At 40.5% G+C, this 19,311-nt stretch overlaps 1 protein-coding gene across 3 annotated transcripts in view; it reads left to right on the forward strand.

Annotated features, from left to right (window-relative positions):
• Window positions 1–19,311, forward strand: part of MPPED2 (metallophosphoesterase domain containing 2) — a 174,113-nt gene that overhangs the window by 12,425 nt on the left and 142,377 nt on the right. Inside the window, exon 2 of one of the 3 annotated variants that reach the window (XM_027115124.1) lies at window positions 6,407–6,429. The exons of the other annotated variants lie outside the window; for them this stretch is intronic. Within the exon in view, the coding sequence (XP_026970925.1) occupies window positions 6,407–6,429 (23 nt within the window). The remainder of the gene's footprint in view (window positions 1–6,406; window positions 6,430–19,311) is intronic. 3 annotated transcript variants of the gene reach the window in all.

A 19,311-nucleotide genomic window follows, 5' to 3' on the forward strand; every position in this document is an offset into this window, starting at 1 on the left:
CATTCCTTCCTACTCTGGCAGTCTAGGGTTTCTCCTTTTCTTCTCTTTTCTTTAGTCTGTTTGAAATTAAGAACACAAATCCCTCATCATTAGTGATATTCTGTAGGGAAAGATTATAATAGTGAGATATCATGGGGATGCTTTGGAGGGGGAAGACCAATGACCTCTTCCTCACACAGAGGGAGAGTATCAATGAATGGGTGAATGTCTGGGGCTCTGTAACATTGCACATTACTAACAAGGTAGAAATTCATCCTTTGTCGCAGAGCTGGGCTGCATTCACTGTGCCAAAAAAAAAAAAAATTCTAAACGTTTTTCTCTTGGTAAGCTGCTTTCTCCTTCTCATTACAAATTTATCACTGGCCTGAACATTAGCATGGCCATAATTTCTGTTAATGTTTTCAATCTGAAATTCGTCTTGGAGATGGCTGAATGGCCCTTTTGGTTTGTGCTCATATATAAACACGGGGTATTTTTCTTTTTAAAAATAAGCTCTTTTTCCTATATGCTCCCTGAGGGCACTGTCTCGTGGTCCGTGGCAGTTAGACTTCATTTTAGAACTGACTTATTTCCTATTCCGTCGATTTCTTTGTTTGAATTCTGGCTTTAAAAAGGCAACCTAAAATTAGATATATTTTTTTGTCCATATGGATTTGTTCTTAGAAACTTAGCTGTATGTTGCATAACTGGGTAGTTTTGTTTGTTTGTTTGTTTTTGGTTACTTGACTCTCTGGGAGGGTAAAGAATTTTGACAAATAAAGTAGATTCTTTCTACTGCCTGGATTTCAAATCCTGAGGCAGTTATCTACATTTGCAGAGAGAAACATTCATACGGAAAGTGTGGCCAGTTCCTATCCTGAAACTAGGAACTCGCTGCTCACCTCTCCTTAGGTATTCAATTTATCTCCTGCTCTAAGTACAGTTTTTTTAAAAATTTCTTTTAGGGAGACATTTTGATAAAAAGAGACAAAATGACAAGACTAGCTAAACAGGAAGTATTATAATAGGGAGTCTGTCTTTGAAACATGCTTAATTTTAATTCTGAGATTTAGAGCCAATGAAGATGTAGATTTTAAGACATAAAAACAAAGCTAATGCCACTAGATCTGCCACATTTTGTGTAACAAACTCTAGGTAGTTCTGAACTATTTCCAAAAAGGAGAAAAAGCTCACCGAGTCTGGGAAGATCTATCCACCATCAGCTTGTTTTTCTTCTTTTTCAGTATTTCCTTAGCTCTCTCCTTCCCATGTCTCTTCCCCTTTCAGACTTTCCTAGCATCCAGGAAATTGGATGTTTCAGTAGCTATCCTGGCATGATTAGGCTATTATTTCAATATTAGTACAGACAAAACTACCACACTTTTCCAGACCTCCGTGTTAGTCTGCCTCTTTTTTTTTAATGTAAAGAGTACACTTAGAGGCTTTGTCTGTGTAGAAACACTAACTCTGCAAAGAGGAAACTCTGTTGAATTTATTGGCCTTTGCAGTATTTGGGTCTGCATAGTTTTCTTCTGTTTTGCTTTGAAGATTTTTTTTCTTCAGTTTCTGTCCCTTTAGAAGGGTAAAATATATGCAAATAAGAAAATACGTTGTTGCAGGCTTTTCATTTTTTTTTCCTTTACCACAAATCAAGAATATAAGCCCCTCTAGTTGGTTTAAGTTTTTGTATGGCTTTATATTACATAGCAAAGCTCTTGACACTAGTCGAGAAAAAAAAAAAAAAAAAAAACAGGAAAAGAAACACTAGTACCATTTAATAAAGCAAACAAGTAAATTTTCAGTACTTGATATTATTGCGCCTTAAAATTCCAGATGAGAATTAAACCCTTCTTGAAGTTCATTTGTCGGTAGTGGCTTCGTTAAAAGATTACAGGGCACTACACCATAACATGAATTCTACTCAAATCCATTTATTTCTTTGGTAGACAGTCTCTGAAACCTTCCAGCTCAAAGGTTTGACAATTCTTGGATTGGAAAAATATCTTTTCCCACCTTTTGGTGGGCTATTTCGGCATTGCTGCTGATTGGCTAAGAAAAGTGGCTTACTTGTAGTATTTAGTTTTAGGTATTTGGGCCACAGACCAAGTTTCAAACCGTTTACGTATTGTACGCTTCGTTTAAAATGTGTTTTGCACAAAGACTTAAAACTGAAATCAAGAAAAAAAGTGAAATCTCCCACCAGCTAAGCAACCTCAGCATGTTTCTCTAATTTCCTGAGTTAGCCTTTTGCTATGACATAGACATTCTACCAGCTCTATTTTGGTCCTGAGTTTTGGAAAAATTTTCCCCCTTTTGTTTCATTTTGCTTTGCCTTAAGACTTCAGAGATAACCACAGAAGCCTGTCAGACTGCATTAGGCATTTTTTAAAAAAAATCACAAGTATCATACCCATTGCTCTTGGTTTTGCCTTATATTTAATATATTCCATTTTTTCTTAAAAGTACCAACTTTTACACGTTTGTCCTGCTTGGGTGGGCAGCAGATATAATGTGGAGGTACATGTTTTATGGAGAAGAGGGAAGATAGTGGTATATGTGAAGGAGAGAGAAAAGACGAGAGGGAGGGCCTAGCAGATATATCCTGTTAGTTCATAACTCTTTCTTGCAGTTATGATGTCCCTGGCCTTGGGCTTGACTTTAACACCAGGAACGTGTCAGCATCCCTAAACATCCGTCAGCAGGAAGATAAGACAGATTTCACCTTGGCTTTGTGGGGTATGCATGCCAACTCTACATACCAATGGATCCAGCATTTGAAAGGATCAGAATAGCAATTTTTGATACATTGACCTGTTTTGATCCCTGAGAAGGAACACTTTGGTAGGCCTTTTTAGGTAACTCAGAAGTTGAGGTTTGCATTTCAATATATAAAAAAAAGTCCATTTGAGAAATAGTGAACTATGAATTGGCTTTTGAGAAATGTAAAAGTATCTGAAACTTCAATTGCCCGAGGTCTGCCATCTGTTAGTGTCTAGGAGACTTACCATGCGTTGTGCTCAGATTCTGACTTTTACAGGTTAACTTGTTTTCACTTTGTTCCTGACCTTCACATTTTGGGCACAGCTGGATGCACTGAAACCTATTTTGACTCCACCAACTTAGAGAAAAGAAGAATGAGGAGGAGGGAGTCTTTGGGAAGAATAGACAGACTAGGAAGGAGGTGTTAACTCCTAAAGGATATTAATTCCGAATTCTTCCATAATGCAGTTCAAAGAAGGATCTGTTTTCCCCCATGTGAAATATAAAGGCATAGGTAGGTGTCCTTTTCCTTACAGAAGAGTGAGTCCACTACCACCCCCTTGCCCACTGACACGCTTGAGAATTCAGAAGGGAAATAATAACCCCGCGGGAGGTGGTTGGCCCCATGTCGTGCCCCTTGGTGGCGGATGGCCGGCCTGTTTTGCATCTCTCCATCTCGACCCCTCCACCACGTTAACGGCAGCCGGCACGCTCCACTGTTTATCTTGGAATTGGATACCATCATCTTGGCAACCAAACTGGGACCTTTCCTGCTCAGATTGTTTGTCATTTGTTGTTAATTATCTGTTACCATAAATTCTGCACTTTGAGAAAAAAGGGAATGTTTTGAAATATTTCCTCCAACATGTAAGTGGAGCTTCATTTTCTGTGGACGGAAGAGGGGAAAAAACGATCAGCCCTTTTGGGAATGGGTTTCAGGGAAATCAAATGCTCTGGTTTTTCAGACCGGATGGGTTAGATCCTGCTAATGCAGCCAGGATTCGCAGCAGAAGAACCTTTGCAATTCAGGAATGATCTATATTTGTGAGAGGTACCCCCTTCTGAGGGAAAAAAAAATTTACCTTTACATAAGGAGTTGTGCTTTTATCGCAGTCTCTTTGTGCCATAATTGTGTGTGTGTGTGTTTGCTCGAGAGCCTGTTCCCTGCAGTTTCTCACTTTCAAAGGTTATTAAGACAAAGCAGTCCAAAGTGAAAGGTAGCTTCTGCTTACCTGCCTTTGTGAGGCATTTATTTTGTCAAGTATAGAATTAAAATGAGCTTTCTGGCCATTAGTGGATTTTAGTCATGCCCCCGCCCTCTGCAGGGAAGGTTGCGTCACCTTATAAACAAACAGCACTGTTTTGTGAGGTGCTGTATCATGAGCTAGGGAGCCACCGCTGGACTTACTGCCTTAACAAAGGGGTCAACAGAAGAACAGGAGACAGGAAGAATGCGTGCATGCATTTTGGAGGGAAGAGTTTGGGAGTGAAGTGGTTATTGCTAAACAGAAATCGAGGCACATTTAAAGACATAAAAACTGAAATCGTTTGAAAAGTTCTAAAAGAAAGTATATCCAGAATCCAGGCTGTCTCTCCACCCCGGGACCCCTTACATGTGTTCGCTTATAGTCTCTGTTGCTAGCATCTCATCTTTACCATGGGGATCATAACAATATATGCTTCCATAAGTAATGGTGAAGGTTATATTAGATGATGCTTAGTATTGAGTAAAGCACTTAGCGCAGTATCCCAATGCTCAATGCATGGAAGCTACTGTTACTAATATTGTTTACCCACAACATCAATGCTTGAACTTCAGCAGAGTTTTAATGGCGGCACATAGACCATCATCACCATAACTTTTTTTGGTTGCCATTAAGTTTGGTGTGTCTGTTTTCTTCTCGTTGAGGAGCTTTTGTTTTTGTTTTCCTCTCACTGTTAAAGTTTTTAGGGTTGTGCTGCCTCCCAAGGCATCCCCACACTGGCAGGGAGGGATTGAGTCTCTGTTAACCTGCTGATAGTCAGGGGCGCAGACTTAATAGACACCCATCGCAGCTCCTGCCTGCTGCTTGGGACAATGTAGCTCTCAGAGATGTGCCTTTTCCTGGAGTTGAGGAACTTGCCTGGGTCTGCTGCCTTTGGTTTCTGCAGAGCCAGAAAATGTTCTTCCCAGGCTTAAGAGGAAGGAATCCTGACCTGAACGGTGTTGCCCCTGAAATAAAACATCCTTTCTACGTATTCCACTTCTGTTATCCTTTTCTCTCCTCTCTCAGTGTTTTTCAAAGGGAGTACGGTAGGTGTGTGTGCATTATTTTAGAGCACAGATTACAGTCAGATTTTAGGATTAAGAAATGAGTGTTAACCTAGTGTCTCAGATTCAGGAACAGTTTGCGTATGAGAACGAGAGACTGGATGGAGGAGAATGGAGGTTGAAAAAACGCACCCTCACGCTGCTCTGGGGGAGGCTGGGGAAAGGATTTAACACTTTGGATTCGTTAGAGGCCATTAAAACTCTGATGGGATTGGATTACCTGACTGCACATCTGAAACATGAAACTCTTGCCCAAGCCGTGCAATCGAGTTAAGCTCAAAATTCAAGGCCTTCCCCCTAAGACTGGCCTCTGGGTAAGCCTCACTGTGGATGGCAAAATGATTTCCTTTGAGAGGAGCAAGACTGCAGTGAGGTTTTTATGGCCAATTGAGCCTGTATATTGGTGCCAGCCAGACAGTTGGCAGCACTTAGTGCCAAGTTCGGTGATCTGTCCACCGGTTTTTCCCAAGGTCTTCAATTCCGTCTGGATTCAGGGCTGACATTGAAGAGAAGTACATTGTAAATCCAACTTCCTAGGCATGCCTCCTGAATTTTTTATTTTTCCAAGTGGAGAGGTACTGAGAGGTGCCGGGAGAGCAACAGGCTGCTCCCCTGCCGTCAACTTTGAGGCTTGGAATGATGTCCTCCTCCCTAAATACACTTTCTTTGCTCTCTTCCACCTTCGTCACTGCTTCAGGGGAGCCCCTATCCCTTTCTCTGGGTTACGTGAACCCTTTGTGTGTAACCCTTTGTGTGTATGGACCCAGAGCATCTACAAGTAATGCTTTCCCTTGGTCGCACTTTTTATAAATGTGTTTTCTGAATGTTTGTGAAATGTCTGTCTTCCACTAGGCTTTAAGCTCTCCGGAGGCAGCATCTCTCTCTTTTTTTTTTTTTTTGCAGTACGCGGGCCTCTTACTCTTGTGGCCTCTCCCGTTGCGGAGCACAGGCTCCGGACGCGCAGGCTCAGTGGCCATGGCTCACGGGCCCAGCCGCTCCACGGCATGTGGGATCTTCCCGGACCGGGGCACGAACCCGCATCCCCTGCATCGGCAGGCAGACTCTCAACCACTGCACCACCAGGGAAGCCCGGCAGCAACTCTTTATTTTTTGTTGCCCATTTGTATCCACAGCACGTATCATAGTGCTATCACATTCTAGATACTCTCCAAATACTTGTTGAATGAATGTATGACAGTTGAGTTTTCAGGGATTCCATGTTCTCTTACTATGTGCTTTCCCAAGAAGTGTGTGCTCCCTTGGAATCATTCATTCATTTTGAGGGCATGTATTTAGACTTGATGGTATACTTGGCTTTAAAAAGGGTAACTTATGAGTCTCCCGTGTTTTTTTCAGGATGGAGCTGGATGAAGCTCAGAGTGAGTATTTCTGATACTCCTACACTAATGCTATAATCTATCCTGCCTTCGGTTGACTCTTACTTTGACAGTAGTAGACTCTCATTTCTAACACAGGAAAATGTCAAAGTTTCACTTTCATCTTGACCCTAAAGATTTGGGTTTCCTATCTTGTTCTCTACCTTAAAAACTGAGGTATTAGAAAGTATGTTGTCCTAACTCCTTGTAAAGTGCTTACTTATTTATCCTATTTGGCATCAACTATTATTGGCTAGAAGCGTGAAATTAATTAGGATATATTTCAGCCCGAGTACCAGGAGCCTGTCAGCTGTCCCTAATATGTGGAGTTTACCTGAAATGAAGACCATGAAAACGGGTCATCTCTTATCACGGGAATCACACATTTTGCATAAAGCGAACCGATTTTATTCTGTATCCTTATGTTTTTAACAACTTTACTTATTTTTTGTAGTAAACTCTTCTAGTTCTTATCATACGACTATTTTCACAGAAACCTGTGATTTGGGTTTACTACAGATAACACCACTATAACAACATTGGTGTTATACGGTGATTGAAAGCCTTCTGAAACTTTTGTTTTAAAGGTGAAACAAATGAAATTTAAAGGAAGTATGCAATGGATTTCTAATTACTGGTGACTAAGCTATAAACTTCTTGAAAAGTAAATGACAAAAAAATGCTGCTGAAGAGTGCCAAGCTTAAGGAAGAATTTTACAAGAGGCAGAGCATAAAAGAGGGGAGAGAATAAGAGAGATTTGCATGGCAAGCGCTTTGGGGCAGGAAGTTGTTAATTTAAGTGATGGGCTTTAGGTTTTCTCCCTGACTGTCCCCTTACTGCGTCTACTAAGAAAGGTATTGTATAATTAGGCTTTCTGGAGATCCCCTTTGGCTGAGGACCTAATTGAGTTTCAGGACTAGAGGGCTGAGCTGGATGGAGTTGGGGGAGCTTTTGGCCCTGCTGGTCCAAACCCATGGATGGACCTGCCTCTTTGATAAGTACCTGTAGTGACTGGCAGTGACATTGTTTGGGGAAAGTATGGTTTAGTAATTGAATAGTCAGTGCTCCTTAGTATATGAAAATCTCTCTCTAACATAGGGAAGACACCAAAATCCACATGTGCAATTTAAATGAGCTTGTATTCTGCATTATAAATATGCACCGGATGCCAAGTAGAAAACCGGAACACTCTCTCAGGATGCTGTTAGGGCCAAGCGGAATCTCATTAGGGACGGCTTCAAAGATCAGTTCCTCGTGTCCATAAAAACAAGTGTAAATTATCTGGTGCGCGCCTGCTGTTAGCAGTTGCGGTGTTGCATTATGCATGATGCCAGGCTGCACAGAGGAGCCACAAACCGCTTGGAGCTCCAAAATAGATGTGGGGATTCCTCCACCCATACATAGATATTTTTTTGGTGCTGAGTCCTACATTTTGGAAATTTATTGGTGTGTTTCAGTTAATGGAGGGTGCTACATATAACCTGCTCGTACGTTTTTGATGAATTGGAGTCAGTTTGGAGAGGCGTGATAATGCTCTGAATGGTTTATATGAACAACCAATCTACTCAGATTTATGTATTTTGTTCACATCTGGAGTCAGATTATGGGCATAGCACAGTGCCTGGTACAATAAATAGTTATTGATGAAGAAGTGAATAAATGGATGTCTTCTTGGGTCTAGCAGTCAGAATAATGTAGAAATGCAAACCACCCAGTCCTTGTCTAGTAGGGATGTTTTGCTTACTTAGGGAGACAATCAAATGTGTCTGAATTAAATACATTTGATAAAATAACCGTGTGTGCATTGTTAGTATTAGAAGGATCAAGGTGTGTTTTTGCATACCTGTGTGCTGTGCTCACTGTGAGGGAAACATGTAAAGACTTTTACATATGGACAGTTGGCAACCCAGAGAGCTTAAATGACCAGAGCAAGGTCACACAGGACACCTGACTTACGGTACATTGTGTGTGTCTTTATGACCCTTAGTGAGCAGAAGGTGCTTAAGCAACTTACAGTTTGGGGAAGACAATAAATCCTAACCGGGGCCCACTGAAAAAAAATGCATAACGTGAAAGTTGTGAGTTAAGTTTTATTTGGGGCCACTGAGGACTATAGCCTGGGAGACAGCTTCTCAGATAGCTCTGAGGAACTGCTCCAAAGAGGTAGCGGGGAAGGTCAGTATATTATATATACATATGATTTTACTGAAGCACTAGAGGCAGAGGCTGGCTGCTAGTCACGAGGAGCATATGTCTCCGTTAATGATTTTAGTACTTTTCTAGATATGAGGAGATGCAAGAATTTGCACTCATAAAAATCTTCTCCTGAAAATATCTAACTATCTGAAGTCTGTTCTGTCAGTTTTCCCCAGATCACAGAGGTGCCTCATTCCTGGTCTCCATCCCGAACTCCTTTCAGGGAGTGTTGAAGGTCAGTGGCTGTGGTGGATAGTGACTTAATCCTTGTAGAGGCAGATGGCAAGTGCTAGTTTTTAGCTGGCAGTGAGTAGGAGAAGCGGGGGAGAATTTCTTTAAGAACACATCTGAAATAAGCCTTTTACGAGTAATCTGACTTCATTCTACTAAATTGCTTTCCAATTTTATTTCCTAATTTTCCACTGTAGACATAGCCCAGGTTAGTCAAAGCGTCTTCATGTCTAATTCTTTTCCCACACATGAAAGAAGGAAAGCTCCCTGTAGGAGGCACCCCGTTATGGAAAACTGTTTAAATGAAACAGGAGCAGCTATTTTCTGCCATGGAGGATCACACTTTGCTTTCATTTCATAATATCTCCTCCTTTTCTTACCACCCATGTGTCCCTTGGTTCCTCTAAAACCTGGCAGCGTTTTTCTGTACCTCAGAGTCCAGAAACCACTGACATTTCCTACTCGGAGACGACGCATACTGGACAGCACTTGCGTCTTTGCTGGGATGTGGGAACTGAGAAGTGTGGAGCCATGTGCCGTGGACTTGGACAGTGGCACACATTCCAGACAAGTGAAATGGTTTCTGGCCCACTGCTTGTGCTGTGTGGGAATGAGCAAACCTATATGCTTCTAGGTCTTTTGGAGACATGAAGATAGAAGGTTAGATGCTTCAACACAGTACCTTTTACACAGTTCAATTTGAGTACAGTTTTGAGACCTGACCGTGGTTGAATATCAAGGGTTACTTCAAAGTCACCTGCATTTTTGAGAATTTCTCAAAGGGTGCTATTTGGAAATAATCTCTCTGACCAAAAAAAAGTGGTGTTACTGCATAGAAAATTGCTTCCGCGAGCCGTAATCGGTGTTGGCATCACTTGGGAGACCATCGAAGTGTGTCTTCTTCACTAAGATTGAGAAACCCCATAGCCACGAGTCACTCTGCAAGTAGCATTTCCAGCCACGTGCACTTGGAAAAAAGCTCTGTGGTAGGTATGAGGTATCCTATTAAACTTCTTTATGTTAAAACTGCAGCTGGGCCCAAGTTGGCTTTGGCGACGGTCCTCTCTGCCTAGGGTGCCGCAGATCTAGCTATCAGCCAGCCTCTCACCAAATGCCTCGGATGCTGGTGCAGTGGCCTGCAGCTGGGCCTTGGCTCAGATGCTGGTGGTGAGCCAGCAGTACCTGTTAGATCTTTAAAAACGGAGCAGCACAGACAAGTAGAAAAATTCTTCCAGCTCTGTTGCTTTTCTGGGAAGTTCAGAGAGGGCATTTAGCAGCGACTTTTGCATTCAGTTCTAACTATTGAACTTCGTAATAGGAAAATTATCTAATAAAAGCTCTAGTTTTGGGTGGTGACTAAAATGAGTAGTTCTGGAATGCTCAAGACCCCCACTTAACTGCACAGAGAAGCTCATAAAATATGCATGGTGAGGAGTCCAGCTAGTGAATATATTAGTTGTAGCAGTCTATACCTCCCTGAAGAAATTATACATCTCCATTGTTTATATACGAATGTGTGTGTATGTATCTGCACACATACCCACAGATAAATGAAGGTTTAAAATTAAACATAGATGAAAGTGTTTTCTGAACACTGCTTATGGCTATCTAAAAAACAAATAAAACATTGGACATTGTTTGCATGTGGGTTGCACACCTCAGCTAACGATTACTAACACGGTTGACCTTGTTTTCTATTGAGGGCACCGAGAAGCTACATTATTAAGCATATTGGGTCAACCCGGAGTTCACAGTTAACATCATTTTTCTTTCTGTGGAGATGAAAAGGTCTTCAGCCAGATTGTTTTCTTTTGGTTCCACACCAGGTGGGGGGTAGCATGATTTTTGCATGACTATGGCTCTGCTCTATAAATGAGCAGATTCAGTCTTTTGTTTTAAATGTAATCAGCAAGATTGCATTTGCATTGCTTGTAAGTGAATCGCATAAGTGAAATTACACTGCCTGCATCTCATTTGGTATCATAAAATGTTACGGGATGCAGGCTGTTTTTCTCCAACTAAAGTGTCTTCAGTTGGTATTAGGGTGCTTGCTTTCATTGTCCTTTGTGACCAAATTTATTGCATTCTGCAGAGCTAGGGCTCATATTTTCACTTAGGTTAATTGCTGGAGAAATACTCATTCACGTTCCCTAGAATAAGCTAAAATATTGGTTCAGTAGTGGGTAAATGGAGTTTTAAGACTATCTCATGTCGTGTAGCAAGTGATTGGTAATCACTTGCTGTAGTTTGAGACAAACTTCTGCTTACTAAGTAAGTAAATGCTAGTCACTGTTGGTTGGAAGTATAATGCAATCTAAAGCTTTTCAGGCAGTTAATGTAAACCACAAGATGGTTTACATAAAACAAAAACAAAAACTTCAGTTAGTCACTTTTTTTTAATGACCAGTATAAAATACATATCTTAATTGGCTCTTAGGACATTCTTAAGGCAGATGACTTAACAGTCATTTTGAGATTCCTCCGCTTATTTCCTTGAAAATAAATAATTTAACACAACAGTAATAATCACTGACTTCAAAAGTCAGTAATTTATTTCAGTGACAAATGAGAATGCCCTATTTCACAGATCCCTCCCCCTTCCATTGAGGTTTTCTTAATTCATGAATTTTTCAGGTGGAAGTTTGAGGGAAGGGTATGAGTTCTTAGATAACCTAGAACATGGTGTGGTTATCCACAAAACCGCTGTTTGTTAAGTACATTACTGATAAAACCCCACAAGGCAGCAGGCAGCTGAAGTGCTGATTATGCCCTTTGGTAAATGTGAAAACTGCTTTCAGAAAGAAAAAGTATGCCAGTTATACTGATATACCAACAAAATCAAAGTGCTGAATAACGAATGATGATCTTTAGTTATTTGGATAGTTATTAGTAGAAAAAAAAATGGGAAGAATTAAATGTGACGAATAGGAAATGTAAATATCAGAGGGTGCGTTGTTTTGCCTATCAAAAGAGAAGACTTGAGAATACTAAATCCAAAAGCAAAACTAACATTCTAAAATAGCTTACAGGTTTTTTTCAGTAAGACCTTGAAGGAAAAGTGCAGTTTTGTATTCTCATTATCTTAAAAAAAAATGTGTCTAGAAAAACGTTTCATATGGAAGGAGAGGATTGAGTGTAACTTCTTTTTAATTAGTAAATTTTTAATTGAAGCATGAGACATAGAAGTGTACAAATTAACTGTATTTGACTAAATGAATTATCACAAAGGGAACATGCTTATGTGATCAGTATTGGATGTAGTTTTAAGGATCATTTGTTTTAGTCTGCAAAACAATATTCCAAAGTCATGAGATTTTAAATATCATAGTCTCTGATAAACTTGTGTTAATAAAAATTGTAGAGACCTTTGTTACTAGCACTGTGTGATTTACAAAGGAGATAATTGTACATGTTGGGATCCCAGTGGCCTCCCTAGGATTCCTCTGTAGTTGGAAGTTGCAGGGCTGAGTATATATGTGACTACTGTGACTTTTATTTAAACTGGTCTCTAAGGCATACTTTCCATTTGTAGTCATTTAAGATTTCCCGAAGGCTCCTCTCTGTGATTTGATAATTCTCTGGATAATATTTCCAAACTGATGACCTTCTTGAGTTAAAATAATTTTTTTAGTCTAGCTTTAAAGACATCTTTATTTTCTATTCCATTCATCACCATTTTCTCATTGAAAAAATTAACCATGCCTATCCCACTTCAAATGGGCAGCTGCACTTTGAAACTAGATCCTTCTTTTGGCTGTAATTGTCCAAATGAGGAGGACTAGGTTGGCTAACTATTTTGAAAGGAATTGGTTGTGACTGTAAAGCACTTTTTTTTTCTTTTTTTGCGGTACGCGGGCCTCTCACTGTTGTGGCCTCTCCTGTTGCGGAGCACAGGCTCTGGACGCGCAGGCCCAGTGGCCGTGGCTCACGGGCCCAGCCGCTCCGCGGCTTGTGGGATCCTCCCGGACCGGGGCACGAACCTGTGTCCCCTGCATCAGCAGGCGGACTCCCAACCACTGCGCCACCAGGGGAGCCCATGTAAAGCATTTTTATGCTTTCATTTTTTTCTGTTCAAATTTTGGTGTGTTCCCAGCTAGAAAAAAAAAAAAAAAAAGGAAGAAGAAAGTTAACAAGGAAGGAGGGAGGGAAGAAAGAAGGACAGAAACAAAAGAAAGAGGAAAAGGAGGGGAGACAGTTCACAAAATACTTGTAAGGAAGACAGCTCTTCCATGGAAATAGCTTAACTCCAGCCTTGGAAGAAAGGGAAAGAATGACTCCAAAATCTAGTCTGAAAAAGACTTTGGGGCTTGAAGTATGACTGTAAACTACGGACACAGAGTTTTCTTTTTCATAAATTCCCCAGAATAAATAAAACAGTAAAAAAATGCATACATACATACATGTGTGTGTGTGTGTGTGTGTGTGTGTTTATTCTGTTTGGTGTCATTTTCATCTATTCCTGCAATACCTACATTGCTCAGTATGATTCTGAAACTATTTCTTTAGCGGTTGTCTTTGGAGCCAATTCATGGATATATAAGGAAAGAATTCTGTTTTCCAGTTACAGATATCATCTTCATACATATTCATTCATACCTTCCTTGTGAAATCCTTAAGGTGTCCAAGGAATAAAATTCATCAGTGAGTTTTTACTTTTGACTTTCTCACTCTGGCCACAGGGCACTTTAGAGTTACCAGGCTAAATGTCTTCTTTGGTTGCCTGAAGAGTTTTTATATACATAGTACTACGGCAGCCTTATACTTGTCTACAAAGGTACTAGACTGTCTATTGGAGAGCTGATCCAAATGATCCTATGCAAATGGGAAATATGATCTATCAGCTTACAGACTGAAATAATTGCACATTCTGTTTAGGTGACCAAGATGGCTGATTAGAGATGGTTACTGATTGGTTACTTAACAAGTAGCCATTTTTTTCAAAGGAAACTAACAATCGTAATAGACTAGCTGGCTATATATGTATGTTAAATCTCATAACTAGGGAAGAACACTTCCAAATGAACATGAATTATAGCTCTGTTTATTATACAATTGTGAAAGCTAATAATTTGTCTTGACATAATAGCTGCTTTGAGCTATCAAGAGTCACGAATAAGTGAAAATACATATAAATTTCCAAAAATATATTTGAATTCTTATATTTTGATTATACATTGTCTCCAACAAAAAGTTCATACTGATACCTCTAGTTAAGACAGAAATATTCTAAAACTCACTTAACCTTATAAAGAGAATGGCGAATACCATGGTCTCAGAGTTTTGATATGTACTTGCTTATTTGACATGGTCATGCTTTTATTCATTCACTAATTCAAGTATTTATTGAATTCATGCTATGTCCCAGGCAAGCAAACTGCTTGAGTCTGGGACTGTTTAACAAATTGAAATGATAATCTCATAAATTTATTATGGGGGAAAATAATTCAATGTAATGCACACTAATGATCTGTATCGGTCTTGAATCAAAATTTGTCATAGCCTAGAGTATAAAACTAACCCTCATTATTTTGATTATCTTCCATTTGATGGCTTTCTCTTCATTTTGTTGTCTTATTTTGCTTGGTTAAGCACTCTTTTTAGGGAACCCTTTTCCCCTCTCCTTCAGGGCATCTTAGATCTTCTGGGCTTCAGGGCAGACAGTCTACGGTAGACCAAGGAAACCAGTTAAAATGAGCAAACCAGACAGAACAAGACAAAATCCACAGAGATTATAATAATAATAATAATAAATAATGGCTACCTTCTTTTGAGTGCGTATTGTCTACCCAGTAAGTGCTAACTGCCTTAATACATTATTTTATTTAATTCTTAATATAACCCTCGGAAGTAGGTGGTGTTATTCTCATTTTGCAGATAAGAAAACCAAGGCTAAAAGAAGCTGCCCAGAGTGGCCTGGGTTTCACAGCTGGTCAGTGAAACATGTTTACCTGAGTCTATGCATCATGCCACTCTGTCAAGGAGGCAGCGATAGACCCACAGATTAAAGACTTGGATTTTGACTGTTTTCTTCTTCATGAAGAAGCATGAAGTAAATACAATCCCGATCCACAAACATATTTTTGTAATAGTTCCACTGATTGAGGCTCTGTAGAGAAGCATGACCTAGGATGACTTTTTCTCTCAGATAGAAACACAAGTATGGAGGAATTCATTATTAGGAGGCTGGGGGAATCCATGGAGAAAATCATATTGGATTGAGACTCAAGTGATGTAGGCTTCATCTGTAATATGGAAATAATACTGGTTAGAGCAGATGGTCTTCAAGGATCCTTGCGTCTCAAGCGTTCTAAGATTTTAGTCCGAAGTTACTCAGAATTCCTTGTATTCCTGGACTTTCCACTCAAACACTACGTGGATTGGAAGATAATGCAAAGAGAGGTACAAATGGAAACATTACACTCACAAGTCATGTAATAACAGAAGGAATGCTCAAGACTGTTAACCCATTCAGCTAAACACCCAAAACTGAGTATAAGCATTTAAGAAGGAAAAGATTTTCTCTACCTCTAAGTACATTTGGGGGCCTTTGGAAGACAGAGATTTCCTCAAAGAACACATTGATATGGAAGTATGAAATAAAGATGTGGAGACTGGGCCTTTTACTGAGTGAAATGAAGAATTTGAGATTCCAGAGAAGTGTGTCAAGGTTTTATTTCTTTCACTGGTTCTTAGACACACTCATCTAAGAATGTATCAGTGGCCTGAGAAAGCCTCTAGTTTCAGAATGGCTGCTGACTCACGCTTTGACGTTGGACAAGTCTCTCCAGCCTTGTTTTCTTATCTGTAGGATGTAGTATAGGTCCCCCAAACTGCCAAAACATCTGTAAATCAAGTATATCTTTAGATGTGACACAAGCCAGAGAGTGACAATACTGAGATGGTGTTTGGAGTGATGGGGCTCCCAAGTGACTTGAGTTATGGACAAATGACCAAGTCAGAGGACCTGGACTCACGTCATTCCTATGGAGCAGAATAAGAAAATTCCAGAGTGAAAAAAAGAAATATGCAGTTGAGTGAGAATGGTTTGTCCTCTGGAATGAGTTAAATGGGTGATGATAATTCTGCTGTCGTACACAATGGCATTGAGGAAGATGGTGGAGGAGGCCAGATCGTTCAGTCCAGCATTGCTGTGGAGTCCCGGAGACTCTCTGCTTTGGGATTGGTGTGAGCTGCAGGTCTAGAAAGGACGAGAGGGCCTGTTACTCTGAGGAGTGTATACTAGTGCACGAATGCAAGGGAGACCAGGCTTAAGGGAAGGCAGAAGTGTGGCATCTTCTAGCCCAAAGGTGTGGCAGGAGGTGGCAAATCTCTAGTGGATAATCTTGAGTTCGGGGGAAGAAATTTTAAAATAGGAACCCAGCCTTAAAGGAACAGAGTGAGGGCAAATGGATTGCGTTCCCTGGAATTGTAGGTTATAAAGGCTTATGGCAGGAAGGAGGAGAAGCTCATTTCCTAGAACTGAAGTGGAAAGCAAAGCAGAGGGAGATGCCCAAGTGGCTTGTCCCTGAGATGCTTGAGGAATGGATTAGGATTTTCTGGATGCCATCTATGGTCAGGGTTGGTCAAGGTTAGCCCAGAAGCCTGGCCTGGGACTGAGCTGAGTGGTGAGCATGCAGCTGCCGTAGCTCTGGGGAGAGACCTGGCTTGGGGACAGGGAACCTTGCTGTGTATTTGTTGGGAAATTCACAAAATGCCTGAAGGACCCTATGTTAGTTAAGGTGCCCCAAGACATGCCAAGAAGTCTGAGAAGGGTGTGCTTTTTCTCTCTCGTTCTTAGTTTGCCTCATAAGGTTAAAAAGAAGGCACAGTAGTCCTCAATTTCTTAATCTCTAAGTCTTTGATTTATGTTTCTGATTATTTATGGTCATAAAATGGTCAGTGTAATCTACCTGACAGCTTCCTCCTTGCTGTATAGGCTTTTCTTGTCAGTAATACTGAAATCCTTACAATGTAAGACAGACCTGTGCCAGAGATGGCCCTTGGAGCTGTAGATACCATAGTTAACACTCAAAGAACCCTTTGAAGTGGTTATGTATCCTTCCTTCATGAGGCTTGAATCGGGATTCAAACCCAGCTCTTCTTATTACAAAGCCCATTCTTTTTCACAAGGCCATCCTGACTTTCAACTTGAAGTACTTTCTTTCCTGTGTCTCGATCTTGTTTTTAACAGGAACAATGAAGATGTTCAAAATTCCAGCTGCCGTGCCTAGAAATCTACAGGAAGAAATGCTGTCTTCTCTTTGCTTAACCTTTAAATGCTTCAGACAAAAATAGGTGTTGGTTTGTTTTTTAACTGTAGGAAACGCAAATGTAACTCACGAGTTGTTTCTTGAGACCACACCATCCTTCCCAAATTTGAAAGGCATGGCACTGAATATTGGATCTTAAGATGATGGTCGTGGGTGAGCATGGAGGTAGTGAGTGAGCCCTGATGATTGTGTTTTCTGACCTCTAAGCAAGACCTACATTGTTTTTTTTCTACATAAGCCTTGCCTTTCTGCTTCTCTCTCTCTTTTTTTTTTTCTGAAAGACAATATAAGGAACGTGGTAGTTTACTTTATAAAGTAGGTTTGATGGTGCAGTTGGCGGCAAATGGTGTTGAGTGGTGATGGAACAGTGATTTTTGGAAATAAACTGTGTAGGGGAAGAAGAGGAAAGGAGATACATATGTGCCCTGTGTTTGCATTGGAGCAGGCAACGCACAGGTGGGAGGTGTTTGTGCTCGTCCCTGGGCTCGCCGTGGGTGGCCAGGACTGTCCAGAACATGATTTTATTTATCTTAGAGGAGTTGCTGTCATTTTTTTCCCCCAGAACTATTGGCATTTGAGGTTCACACATCACTGAACTCCTGGTCTGTTGGCATTTGAAGAGTACGACTCACGGTGTTTCTCACTTATGGTGAGAAGTTATATAGCTAGTGCCCCAAATGGCCCAGTTCATAACCACAGGCAGCCCCAGTGTTAGGGCTGTGTGTCTAGAAATCTTGTCTGGGCTTGACAGCTTAAAAGCCTTTAGGGGGAGTTCAGCAATGGGAAACGGCTAAGAAAATTACGGCAAAACTAACCCATGAAATATCCTGCAGCCAGTGAAAACGTTTATAAAGGGTCTGCAGTAACACTGAAAATGCTGATGTTATAATGATTGAAGTGGAGCCCCCAAATCCCCGAATATAACATTTTGAATGCAGAATGATCCCAATTATGTTTTAAAAATGCATAGTGAGGGCTTCCCTGGTGGCGCAGTGGTTGAGAGTCCGCCTGCCGCCGATGCAGGGGACATGGGTTCGTGCCCCGGTCCGGGAAGATCCCACGTGCCGCGGAGCGGCTGGGCCCGTGAGCCATGGCCGCTGAGCCTGCGCGTCCGGAGCCTGTGCTCCGCAACGGGAGAGGCCACAACAGTGAGAGCCCCGCGTACGGCAAAACAAAACAAAACAAAACAAAAAAAACAAACAAAAAAAAACATAGTGAAAATATGAAATGGAAAGAGACCAAAATGTTACTAGTAGCAATTCTTAGGTAAATGAAGCTGGGTTCATCTTTCTTTGCTTTGTATGCACATATTCTTAATTTTGTTGATGTTAGTTATTTGTGACTTTAGTAAGCATATATTTTCCAATTAGGAGGATAAAGGCTTTTTTAACAGCAGAATAATAATTTCACATATTGGGGGAAACTTGCCTTTCTGGATCAGGGAAATTTGCTTGTCCTTTGTGATTCTGGTTTCTCAGGTGACTCTTACTTGACTGAATTAACACATCACTTTGTGTAAAATAACACCTACTTGACACAAGTACTGAGATGACCTAGAAGACTTGGCAGTTTTAATAGTATTAGGTGAATAATAATTTTAAGAGATAGGGTTGAATTATGAGTCACAAACTGGTATGTTCTTTCGCATTTAGGGTGCAGCCTGCTTTATTATCCATATAGAAGAGGAAGTTGGAATAATTCATTAAGCAGACTATTGGGTTTTGTCATCCTAGTGAAATTAGGGCTATCCTGAGAAATTTCTGTAGAGACAGAAATAATGACAAAACAATACTAATTATGATCATTATTGGTCCTTCACACCATACTCAGTGCGTTCTCATTACTTCCTCACAACATCTCTATGAGGTATTTTTACCCCTAATGTAAATGTGGAAAAGCTGAAGTATGAGATGCAATAACTTGCCCACGTTCCAGAGATTGTCCTTTTGTATATTTGGGATTTGGATCCATGCTGTTTGTCCCGAGAACTTATTATGCTCATAAAGTATTATGAGCGATTCTAGTAAATTTCATGCAGAAATTTATATTCGACTACCTGTTTTTCTTTTAAATGAACTAAGAGATGGATGTGAATGATATTTAGACCAGTCAGAACACCTGATGACAGATAGCACTTTATGGTTTTCAGGGTATTTTCTGTTGGACAATAACCAAGTGGACAAAACT

The sequence above is a fragment of the Aethalodelphis obliquidens genome, unplaced genomic scaffold (genome assembly GCF_003676395.1).
Source record: "Aethalodelphis obliquidens isolate GAN/ISIS:26980383/991018 unplaced genomic scaffold, ASM367639v1 scaffold14, whole genome shotgun sequence".
Lineage (NCBI taxonomy): Eukaryota > Metazoa > Chordata > Mammalia > Artiodactyla > Delphinidae > Aethalodelphis > Aethalodelphis obliquidens.